Below are 13,284 nucleotides of genomic sequence, written 5' to 3' on the forward strand. Positions count from 1 at the left end.
CAAATTGATCTAAAGGGCAACTGTATACAAAATATGGATAATGCCACTCACATTGAACTAAAGGGCAACTGTATACAAAATATGGATAATGCTACTCAAATTGAACTAAAGGGCAACTGTATACAAAATATGGATAATGCCACTAAATTGAACTAAAGGGCAACTGTATACAAAATATGGATAATGCCACTCAAATTGAACTTAAGGGCAACTGTATACAACATATGGATAATGCCACTCACATTGAACTAAAGGGCTACGGTATACAAAATATGGATAATGCCACTCACATTGAACTAAAGGGCAACTGTATACAGAATATGGACAATGCCACTCAAATTGAACTTAAAGGCAACTGTATACAACATATGGATAATGCCTCTCACATTGAACTAAAGGGCAACTGTATACAAAATATGGATAATGCCACCCACATTGAAGTAAAGGGTAACTGTATACAAAATATGGATAATGCCACTCACATTGCACTAAAGAGCAACTGTATACAAAATATGGATAATGCCACTCAAATTGAACTTAAGGGCAACTGTATACAAAATATGGATAATGCCACTCAAATTGAACTAAAGGGCAACTGTATACAACATATGGATAATGCCACTCACATTGAACTAAAAGGCAACTGTTTACAACATATGGATAATGCCACTCATATTGAACTAAAGGGCAACTGTATACAAAATATGGATAATGTCACTCACATTGAACTAAAGGGCAAATGTATACAAAATATGGATAATGCCACTCACATTGAACTAAAGGGCAACTGTATACAACATATGGATAATGCCACTCACATTGAACTAAAGGGCAACTGTATACAAAATATGGATAATCCCACCCACATTGAACTAAAGGGCAACTGTATACAAAATATGGATAATGCCACTCAAATTGAACTTAAGGGCAACTGAATACAATATATGGATAATGCCACTCACATTGAACTAAAGGGCAACTGTATACAGCATATGGATAATGCCACTCACATTGAACTAAAGGGCAACTGTATACAAAATATGGATAATGCCACTCACATTGAACTAAAGGGCAACTGTATACAAAATATGGATAATGCCGCTGAATTGAACTAAAGGGCAACTGTATACAAAATATGGATAATGCCACTGAAAATCAACAATCGATAGACGACGAAAAGACAAGACCACAAAACACTACATTGAAAACTAGAGACTACGATGCATGTAACCATGTCTAACTGACAAGCATTACTTCCATCTATTATATATTTGTTGGATTCGGAAGGGCGATGATCTGCGACGAAGTGCGATATTCCTTTCGTTGATGTGCGATGGTCTTTATGACACGTGATGGCCTGTTTAAAATCTAAAGATTTTGATATTTTTATAAGCTAGTTTATCAATACCAAACATTCCATATTTTCTCCAGTTGCAGTATAAACCAACTACGGTGATCTATCTTATTTCTTGCTCTCATTCACAGTAGCCAAATACTGAGATTTTTCGCTTATTTTATTCTGACTTATATATCACTCTTTGCATTTCAAACAAATACCACGTTTTTCAGTCATTGCAATTAGTATAGTTTTAATTGATAATAACCTTTGAATTTGGCGTATATACTATATAGTGATCAATTTCACAACGATTGGATACACGACTGCTTATTTTTTTCTATTTACAAAGTACACTATAATGTTACAGTAAGCACTGAAATAGATATAGGAAGATGTGGTATGAGTGCCAATGAGACAACTCTCCATCCAAGTTACAATTTATAAAAATAAACCATTATAGGTCAAGGTACGGCCTTCAACACGGAGCATTGGCTCGCACCGAACAGCAAGCTATAAATGGCCCCAACAAATTACTAGTGTAAAACCATTCAAACGGAAAAACCAACGGTCTAATCTATATAAAAACGAGAAACGAGAAACACGTATGAACTACATAAACAGACGACAACTGTAATCAGATTCCTGACTTCTGACAGGTGCAAACATTTGCAGCGGGATTAAACGTTTTAATGGTACCAAACCTTCTCCCTTTTCTGAAACAATAGTATAACATCACAACATAGAAATACACACTATAAAATATCAATTGGTAGGCTTAACTCAATCAAAAAACGTAAATTAACACACAATGAACGAATAAATTTGACCTGTGACACCTGAATGCAAATAAACAGTTAATAAAAAAATACAAGGGATAAATAATTAAAGTCAAAAGTATATAAACAGGTTTAAACAAAGTTAAAGTATGATATCACTGTGGAATGTCAAACAATTTTTAGAAAATCATCACTTTTGAAGAAACCTGTGTCATATTATACACAGGAAAATGAAAATAATTTTGTTGTTAAGTATACTTCTTCTTCTGTGTGTATAAAATCTTCCGTTTAGGAATACAAAGAAATTTCTTTAATATCAATAAAACTAATCTAACACTTGGTACATATGGGGTGAATATCAACAATAAAACTATACAATTAGTGCTAGATAAAACTTCCTATACAGGTCCAAGAACAGCATCTAAGGAAAAATGAAATAATTTTGATGGTCATAGTACGAAGAAGTGAAAATTTGTAGTAATACCAAATAATCAAAGCTGGTATATAGACAAGATCCATGTTAACATTAAATAACAAAAAAACATTACAAATAGTATCAACAGGCCAAATTAAAAAGAAAGTACGATTTAAGAGTACTCGCAGTTACTGACAGCTAGTTAAAAGCCAAAACAATTTATAAATAAAAATCATGCATCAGAGAAATGACTATTTATCGTGACTGTTTTAAATCAAACAGGTTATACTCTTGGTGTAATCCTTTTTGAGAATTTGTGTCCGGAGCGATGTTCTGATTTGGCCGCCCTTATAATTCCTTACAAGCCCTATTATAAGTCTATTTGGGATAATTTTTGCCAACTACCTCACCTCGTACCAGTGCGTTTTACGCCTACAACATCATTCCGTACACCCAAAGCAAGTAAGAATCTGCTAACCCTTCCGGAGTACCTGAGATCGCCCCAGTTTTTATACGGGTCCGTGTTTCATTTATCTTTAGTTTCAAAGCAAAATTGATTTCATTTGTTGCTTGTCCCCGGGATTGTCATCGTCCCTTGATTCTTTCTGACAAAATGATTTCTGACAAAATGATTCTTTCTGACAAAATGATTCTTTCTGACAAAATGATTCTTTCTGACAAAACGCTTCTAGTTAATTGTCGACCGTTTTCTTCAAGTAATTGAAAAACAATCTTGTTATACGTAGAAGGAAAAAAACAGGGATCATTCTTTCAGAATGTTTTGTTCTGGACTTTTGAGGTCGGGTTTGGTATTTGGGCAAACCTGTGAGGATCACATTTTGCGAAGTTTGGTTCTAGTTGTCACGGTAGTTTTACCTGTCAGTCATCTGACATATCTTTTGAAAAGGAACATCTTGATCACATAACTACCAAATTTGGTTTTCACAGACGCAGCCCTCAATAAAGCAATAAAGTTTCTAAGGAGTTGTTAGAAGGACAGTTAACGACGACAGACACAAAGTGCCGGTAAAACGTAAAATCTAGGCAAATTAAGAATGCAGAAAATAATTTAATTACCTTATTCTTTGATAATAAATCATGATTTATGAACTCATTGATATGATAATTCTTTAATTACGATAAAATATCATCTGTTGAATTTGAAATCAACCGAAAACTTTCTGTACTAATCTGTCGACTTGGTCGATACTAATTCCCGAATGAACAGCACTATATGTGTCTACGGTACCTGTACCTGAACCGGAACCTCCTGATCCTGTTCCTGTTCCCGTCCCTGTTCCTGTTCCCGTCCCTGTTCCTGTAAACGTCCCTGTTCCTGTTCCTATTCCCGTCCCTGTTCCTGTTCCCGTCCCTGTTCCCGTCCCTATTCCTGTAAACGTTCCTGTCCCCGTTCCTGTAAACGTCCCTTTTCCTGTTCCCGTCCCTGTTCCTGTTCCCGTCCCTGTTCCTGTATACGTTCCTGTTCCTGTAAACGCCCCCGTTCCTGTTCCTGTTCCTGGCAGATAAGCGTGTCCTGGAACATATGTTGGATAAGGGTGTCCTGGAACATATGTTGGATAAATGACAGGTTTTGCAGTTGCCATATGGAAATGGAGTCGTACTTCCGCCATAGATGTAGCCGATGCAAGTTGTTTTGCGGCATCAGTTGTGCCTTCCAACGTTGCATTGTTTAATAACAAATGAGTCGATGTTGCTCCCGAATTAACAAGCTTGTTATATACAGTTTGTGAAATTTTCTCTTTATTAACAGGGCCTCCTGCTGCAATAGCTTTCTGGAACTCAGCCTGCACGAGCTTTTCGAATTTCTGAATTGACAGTTCTTCTTGTGCGCCGCCTGTTATAACATCCACCAGAAGCTCCGGCCTTGATAGAGGTACGTATTGCCCACCGGCCAAATAGTCAAGTGCCATGAAAAAGTCTTTATACGGAAGTATTGCTGGTTCACAACCAATAACATATAAGGTAACACCCATTTGAGCTAGGTCACGAACTATCTTCATTGGATCGTGTCCAGTGGGAGACCCGTTTGGGAATGAACTGTCTTGCGACGGAACAAGTCCATGAGGAGGTGCATCAGAAATCAATACAGTTATTTTGGTGGCCTCGGGACGCCATGATAGTTTCGTGGCTTTGAACAAAGCTTCAGCCACTGCCTCGGGACCATCCCCACCTCCAGTGGCGCGTGCAGCATTTAGCCAAATTTTCATCATAAACACGGAATCGGTAAAATTGTATGTTTTTGTAACAAACGTATTATCCTGCGGAGGATGATCTCGATATTCAATCAATGCTAAGCGAACAGTGGTGTTGGAAGAAGTTACAATTTCGTCAACAATGGCCTGGATATGTTGTCTGGCAGTATCTATATACGATCCCATGCTCCCAGTACAGTCCATAACAAATGCTAAATCCAGTGCTTGCCCACTAGAACTGCCCACATTAATGTCCCTTTCGACTTGTGGATTTAAACCATTGACGGTCATTGATTCTACGAGCGATACAAACAGCAACAAAGCCAAAATCCTTTTACCAAGAGGATGCATAATGTGTACCATCTAGATATATATCTTGAAATGACTTCACAAGACTAGTATACTTATTTATGTAGATTTGTCTATCGAAGATAATTTCACTAGCACCTGTTTTGTTTACATGGGTCCCAATAATAGACTGCCAGTTCCTGTTTACCATGATACCTATATCTTAGTAGGTGTATGTCACAGCAATCTTTATAAATCAGACCCACATTACCTTACATAATTGTGTTCTGTGTTTGATTTGATTATATATCAGCAGGGACGGATCCAGCCATTTATAAAAGGGGGGTCCTAACCCAGAATAAAATGGGGGGGTCCAACTATATGTCCCCATTCAAATGTGTTAGTTACCAGATTTCAGAAGTCAGAGCAGGCGGTTTTGTTTAGTATCTTCTGTCTGTAAGGACTATCTTGAGAATTTCAATTTCTAAGTGATTTTTTTGTTTTGTTTTGTGTCGTTTTCTATTCGAGCGCAACTATTTGCGATCGTATAGACATAGTCATGTTTTTCTCTCATTGTTAATGACGTCTTTACACTAAATCCATTGGATGTTGAATGTGTACTGATTGATATTTTAGTCTTAGATACATGATTTTTTTTATTAGTTGTTATTGGCTTTGAACTAGCTGTCAGTAACTGCGAGTACTCTCAGATCTGTACTTACGTGTCCTTTTTGTTGTTAGGGATGAGGGATGGATAAGTACCCTGCCACGTCCGGTTAGTGTTTTTGTTTTATGTTTTTCTACTTTGTATCGATCTGATGAGTTAAGCCATTTTCAACTGATTTGTATAGTTTGCTGTAACACCACTGTCTCAGGTTAGGGGAGGGTTGAGCGCTCACAAACATGTTTAACTCCGCCATATTCTTCATGTGCCTGTCCCAAGTCAGGAGCCTGTAGTTCAGTGGTTGTCGTTGGTTCATTTCTGTCATATTTGTTTTTCGTTAATTATTTTGTTATAAATTAGGCCGTTAGTTTTCTCAATTGAGAAAAACCTCATCTTCTACTTTATTATGGCAATTATCACATATTCTATCTTTAATATCAAAATTCCTATATCTTTCCTTTTCCATATTTAAGCTATGTGCACTAAGTCCAAATTTACTTAGCAATCTCCTCTGGTTTTCATTGTCATACCTCAGATATGTTTCAAGCTGAAATCAAGACTTAATCTTCCTGTATGTTCTAAGCTTACTTACATCTTTAGCATCACGTTTATTATCATTATTTAGTTCTGCTGTACATAAATGTATGAATTATGTATGTAAACAAAATTTTATTTTATTCAATATGTAATTATTAGTCATTTTAAAAGGGTCATTAGCTGTCAAATTCATATTCACCGATTTGACTCAAATTGTCATATTTGATTTATAACATACTAAAACGTATATCAAAATAATAAAACGTCTAAAATAAACAATTTTACGATGCACGGACTTGATAATATGTATCAGCATGTCGTGTGTATTTTAGTCTAGTCGCCATCTAGTTAACCATCGAAGACTGCCGACGGTCATACAACCCCATATAAAAATAAACATATAGATATGATAGATAGCGAACTCGTGCAATAAGATGTTTCTAGGTCTGTTTTATTTCATATTATAGGTTTAAAAATATGTTAATAATCGTTTTTCCCTGTATAACAATGAGTTTTTGTAGATCGAATCAGTCAACCAAATGGTTTACCCTTGTTTATCTTCTAATGTTGACATTCTTTTCTTTTTAATAGCTGAACACGCCTAGTTCATGCGTAACCCATCTCTAGCTAAAAGATTCAATTGAAGTTCACATGAATACGGATTTAATGAGGTCGAATTATTCACTTGCAAGTGAATAATTCATTAGCGATGTTTCTTTGCTTATTTTGACAAACCTGAACCAAACTGGCGAAATATTATATCACTATTTCACTTTCATTAATGATTGAACAAAAACAAACCAGATTTTATTTTTTTTCTATTTCTCGTAGCTAATGATGCCCCTTTAAGATCTCTTTCGAATAAATGACTCATATTTATGGGTCTGTCGTCGTTCGTTCACATTTGATTTCCAGGTTATTACTTTAGTTCTTGGTATTTAATCTTGATGATAATCTAATACCTCACTTTATTCATTTTTGAGGTTCCGACCAAACTCGTTTCTGAAATAGGGGCCAGATTGGTAAAACAATTATAATTGTTGGCCAAAGGGACATAACTCTAGAAATATCATTTACAATCTAATATTGTATTATACTATACTGGTGAAAACTATCCCGGGTATTCCTGTACATTTAACAGGATACCTTGGCAGGGGCAGGGGTCTTTAGGGACAGGACAATTTTTTAGCCCTCACCCTTTTCTCTAAAATCCGTCATTTTTTTGTTTACTATTAATTTCAATTATTTTCGCGTTTTTCTGTATTATATGAACATAAAATTGAGAATGGATATGGGGAATGTGTCAAAGAGACAACAACCCGACCATAGAGCAGACAACAGCCGAAGGCCACCAATGGGTCTTCAATGCAGCGAGAAACTCCCGCACCCGGAGGCGTCCTACAGCTGGCCCCTAAACAAATATGTATACTAGTTCAGTGATAATGGACGTCATACTTAACTCCAAATTATACACAAGAAACTAAAATTAAAAATGATACAAGACTAACAAAGGCCAGAGGCTCCTGACTTGGGACAGGCGCAAAAATGCGGCGGGGTTAAACATGTTTTTTGAGATCTTAACCCTCCCCCTATACCTCTAGCCAATGTAAAAAAAAAAACGTACAACAGTAATATATTACAAATAACTTGTATTTGCTATTTTCTATTAATTCCAAGTTTACTATCCACAGCGGTCACTCCAAGTTTACTATCCACAGCGATCAGTGACCGCTGTGGATAACACACTTGGAATTGATAGAAAATAGCAAACACAAGTTATTTCTAGTATATGTATGTTCATATAATACAGAAAAACGTGAAAATAGTCAAAATTAATAGAAAACAAAAAAAATAACGGATTTTAGAAAAAAGGGAGAGGGCTGTCACCAAGTACCTATGGACAGGGGATACGAGCCGATTGCCCATATAAAAAATATCATTAATAGTGAAAACAGGGCACTCAAGTATAATATAGTTGAATTTCGGATTTCATAGGAGAAACGGGCTGATAGATTCCGAGAAAAGATCACGATTTACATGAAGTTTACAGAACTAAAAGTGTGTCACTATGAGTATTGCGTCCCGAAACTTGCCCAATTTTCCAGGATTCGACAGCTGCTGTCGTATCAAGCTACGCTCGGCGCACCAATTTGTGTCATCGTGAAGTTTCAGCTTATCTATTTCAGAAATCCAAAATCAATGTCACACAATCAAATTGTTCGGGCATTCGCGCACATGTATGACAACAGAAAAAAACGCTTCGTACTTTATTAAAGAAATTTCTTTTACCATTCCGAAAAAAATATACCAGATTTTTAAAATGGATGAAGTTAAGGGTTTTTCCTGATATCTTCGGATAAGGAATTCCAAAAAAAAAAGAACAATAGGAGAGTAAATGAAAGACTGTTTCCCCATACCTTGTGGTCTTGATATTTTTGGAGGGTTGGTGAAAATATGCGATTCAATTCTCAGTGTTTTTGTTGGAATATGGCATTTCCACTGGAATAAATGGAGACTCATTTTGGTAAGTAGTTTATAATTTGGGTGTGTGCCAACGATGTGAACATCAGACTAACGTTAAGTACTATGTGATACCCTATTTTTTGGTTGGTAAGGAAGATAATTTCAGTTTTCTTTACACAGCAGCGTTAAGAACGAACGAGTTCGTTCCTAATCATTATTCTATAAACGATTGAGGTCCGTTCTCCAGTACTCTTTATTCTATAAATGATCGAGTTCGTCTTTACTCATAATTCTATAAACGATCGATCTCGTTCCTACTCATTATTCTATAAACAAACGATCGAGTTAGTTCCTACTGAATATTCTATAAAAGAACTAGTCAGTTCCTACTCATTATTCTATATACGACCGAGTTCGTTCCTGCTCAATATTCTATAAGAGTTGATCTAGTACTTCAAAAACATATCCATCTTATTAGATTTATTACCATTAACAATTATTTGAAAGTAATATACCCCCACATTTTCACTACTGAAATGCTTGGTTCACACATTAATAGATTCCATGTACATAGTTCAAACAGGAACTGATAATATACATGATATATGGAGTTCAAGTATACAAGCAGGCGTTAAGTGCACTTATCCATATAAGTAATGGTACGTTTTCTATGTATACAAGCAGGCGTTACGTGCACTTATCCATATAAGTAATGGTACGTTTTCTACGAATCATTTGGAAATATACTGAGATGGGACACATAATGAATATTCCTTGTAAAATAATTTGGTCTTTTATGCTATTTGTGTCGGTCGTGGACTCCATGGCTTTCACTTTATTAAAATTTGATCCACAGACACGGAGGGACATTGTGTTGAGAGTTTTGGTGGTCAAGAACTGGATTTAGCCTTTGTTATGGACTGTACTGGGAGCATGGGGTCGTGTATAGATACTGCCAGACAACATATTCAGGCCATTGTAGACGAAATCGTAACTTCTTCCAACACCACTGTTCGCTTAGCATTGATTGAATATCGAGATCATCCTCCACAGGATAATACGTTTGTTACAAAAACATATAATTTTACCGATTCCGTGTTCAGGATGAAAATTTGGCTAAAAGCTGCGCGCGCCACTGGAGGTGGGGATGGCCCTGAGGCAGTGACTGAAGCTTTGTTCAAAGCCACGAAACTATCATGGCGTCCCGAGGCTACCAAAATAACTGTACTGATTTCTGATGCACCTCTTCATGTACTTATTCCGTCACAAGACAGTTCATTTCCAAAACGGGTCTCCAACTCGACACGATCCAATGACCTAGCTCAAATGGGTGTGACCTGACCTTATATGTTATTGGTTGTGAAGCGGGGTATTCTTTCATATAAGGACTTTTTTGTGGCACTTGACTTTTAGACCAGTTACAATACGTACATCTTTAAAGGTCGAGGCTGCTGCTTGATGTTGCTACTGTAGATGCAAAAGAGGAACTTTCTATTCAGACATTCAAACAACGCGTAGAGGCGGAGGTTAAAAGGTGGTCACGAGAACAAAGATAAAATTGCTGAAACTGTTTATAATCAGTTAGTTAATTCGGGAGCAAAATCGACACATTTATTGATAAACAATGCAACGTTAGAAGTTCCTTCTGATTCTGCAAAACAGCTGGCATCAGCTACATCGATGGCGGAAATTCGACTGCATTTCCATATGGCAACTGCAAAATCTATCATTTATTCAACATATGCACCAGGGTATAATCAACATAAAGGCCTTTCGTGTCTTTTCCGACAGGATATCCAGCGATGACGAATGCACAGTTTACTACTCTTGGTCCAGCCACGTATCGTCTAGTTTATACAGCAGCAACATGAGCCATGTACAAGTATTCTCCATTTTTACACCAGGATTTACAGGAAGACCTACGTCTGGTGGCATTTTGGTGGATTGGGTGGATCTGATCAAGCTTCGGAGATAAAGCCAGTACCGTTCAGTCAGCAGTAAGTAAAACCTGGGACATAATATATTATACAAGAGGGGCGAAAGATACCAGAGGGACATTCAAACTCATAAATCGAAAATAAACTGACAACGCCATGGCTAAAAATGAAAAAGACAAACAAACAAATAGTACACAAAACACAACATAGAACACTATAGAATAGTACCAGGTAAAACCCAAGTATACAGACTGGTACAACGAATTCTTGGCCGATTATTTCAAAAACTTAAATGAAGATATTTTTATTAAAAGTATTGGCAAAACAGAGTTTCTAAGTGACTTGTTAATACCTAATTCCTTCATCAAGCAGTTTATGTAATATGATTTACACACACAGACAATGTTGTGTGGGGCTTTATCTGCGAGCACAACAACATGTTTGTCATCGAGGTAGGACAGGTGTTTAGCAACATTTGGGTCTTTAACGATCGATGTAGCATGTGTATTCATAGACTTAAAGGAGTCGTGATTGTCCTTTAATAACGATTTTTACCAAGTTCATTTATTTATTATCCCACATTTTCTTAGAAATTATAATAAAAAGACTGAGTCAGAGACTCTGAAAGAGTGAAACTTTAGTTGGTGAAAATAATCAGCAAATTTGTCAACAAGCCGAAATTGTTTGTCGATTCCTGATATGAGTTAAATATTGCCCCAAAATGAAATTAATTTTTACCGATTTTTGCCTTTTGGGGCAAACATATAGATAGAGAAAAACTGTAACAGTCTGAATGAAGACATGTCACCATATCCTGACGTAATTCTAAATCTGAACCAACAATCTTTTCTCTTATACTCAAATTCCTCATCGAAAGCTTAGAAGCAGCACATTTTACTAATTTTAAGTCTGTTGGTCTCGCTGGTTTACATATAGCATTATCTTCAAGTGTTTCAGAATATGTATTGTCATCATGGGAATTCTTCATTTGTCACAGCAATATGTATTGTCATCATGGGAACTCATCAATTGTCACAGCAGTATGTATGGTCATCATGGGAACTCATCAATTGTCCCAGCAATATGTATTGTCATCATTGGAACTCTTCAATTGTCCCATCAATATGTATTGTCGTCATGGGCACTCTTTAATTGCCCCAGAAATATATATTGTCATCATAGGAACTCTTTAATTGTCCCAGAAATATATATTGTCATCATGGGAACTCTTCAAGTGTCCCAGCAATATGTATTGTCATTATGGGTACTCTTCTTCAATATCCCAGCAATATGTATTGTCATCATGGGAAATCTTTCAATTGTCCCAGTAATATGTATTGTCATCATGGGAACTCTCAACTGTCCCAGCAATATGTATACTGTCATCATGGGAACTCTTCAATTGTCCCAGCAATATTGTCATCACGGGAACTCTTTAATGTCCCAGCAATATTGTCATCATAGGAACTCTTCAAGTGTCCCAGCAATATGTATTGCCACCATGGCAACTCTTCAAGTGTCCCAGCAATATGTATTGTCTTCATGGGAACTCTTCAAGTGTACCAGCAATATGTATTGTCGTCATGGGAACTCAATATTTGATGGAAACTTTTCTTAATAACAAATTGATATATTTATATCTTTCGCGGCTGTTTGCCAATTTTTTGTGGTATAGTTGTATTGTTTTATCTTTCTGCAGGAAAAATGAAAATCCTAATCAATTAAGTATATGTAATGCATTATAATCTAGTTTTTATTTTCGTAGAGTGGCTATTGTTGTATATGCACAAAGAATCAGGTGAGCGAATTGGGCTCTCTAAAGCCTCTGGTATTTTTTACTTTTTAAGTGTTTAATTTATTTTTTATGTAAATATTCTTTAATCATACTATAAATTTAATGTTGTTTTGCTCTTATCCATATGATGATACTAACATTTCCACGTGGAAAATAAGAACAGAGGGGCATCCTATATAAACTACTATTATTGTAGTATCATATAGATAAGAGCAATAACACATTAAATAAGTAAAAATAGGTTAAAATATCAAAGAATATTTATTAAATAAAATATTAAAACACAAAATCAAAAACAAATATTTAAAAAAAGGGGTCCATTCCCCAAGTGCTGTGGTAAAAAACACCACTGCAGCTTTACTTGGGTTTGGATATTTCACATCTTGATCTCTTTGTTTAATGGCATTTAAGCTGATTATTCACCTACAATTACAGATCTAGGTTCAAAATCAGTTTAAATCCCATAAAATTAGTTCTCATGACCATTACTTGCAGGCTTCTTTATAAACATGACGTTGTTAATAACTACTAGTATCTACTTTAGTTCATATGATAACTTTTAGATGAAAATGAATTGACCCATATTTGGGATGGAACTGCTTAATTCACCTTCATAATACCACCGTCGAACTAAAAGCTCAGAGAGCCAAATAAATACAAATACATGCAGTGGTTAACAATATTTTAAGTAATATATTTTGTTTACAGGTCACCCTTTTGTTGACAAAAGTTCTGTGGGAACTAGACAAAGTTTGTAATTGTAGACTTCCTATGAGCAGTGTATGTAATGTGCGAATCCTAAAATATCATTTTTACTGTATCTGTGATGAATTTCTGATGTAGAATGATAAATAAAC

At 35.9% G+C, this 13,284-nt stretch overlaps 1 protein-coding gene across 1 annotated transcript; it reads right to left on the bottom strand.

The window, feature by feature from the left end:
• Positions 1 to 3,696: 3,696 nt before the first annotated feature.
• LOC127727004 (uncharacterized) lies at positions 3,697 to 5,034 on the bottom strand. Its single transcript, XM_052234374.1, has one exon. It carries the CDS (start codon positions 5,032 to 5,034, stop codon positions 3,697 to 3,699), a length of 1,338 nt encoding a protein of 445 aa, XP_052090334.1.
• Positions 5,035 to 13,284: the final 8,250 nt, after the last annotated feature.

Source organism: Mytilus californianus, unplaced genomic scaffold, assembly GCF_021869535.1.
Source record: "Mytilus californianus isolate M0D057914Y unplaced genomic scaffold, xbMytCali1.0.p SCAF_19, whole genome shotgun sequence".
Lineage (NCBI taxonomy): Eukaryota > Metazoa > Mollusca > Bivalvia > Mytilida > Mytilidae > Mytilus > Mytilus californianus.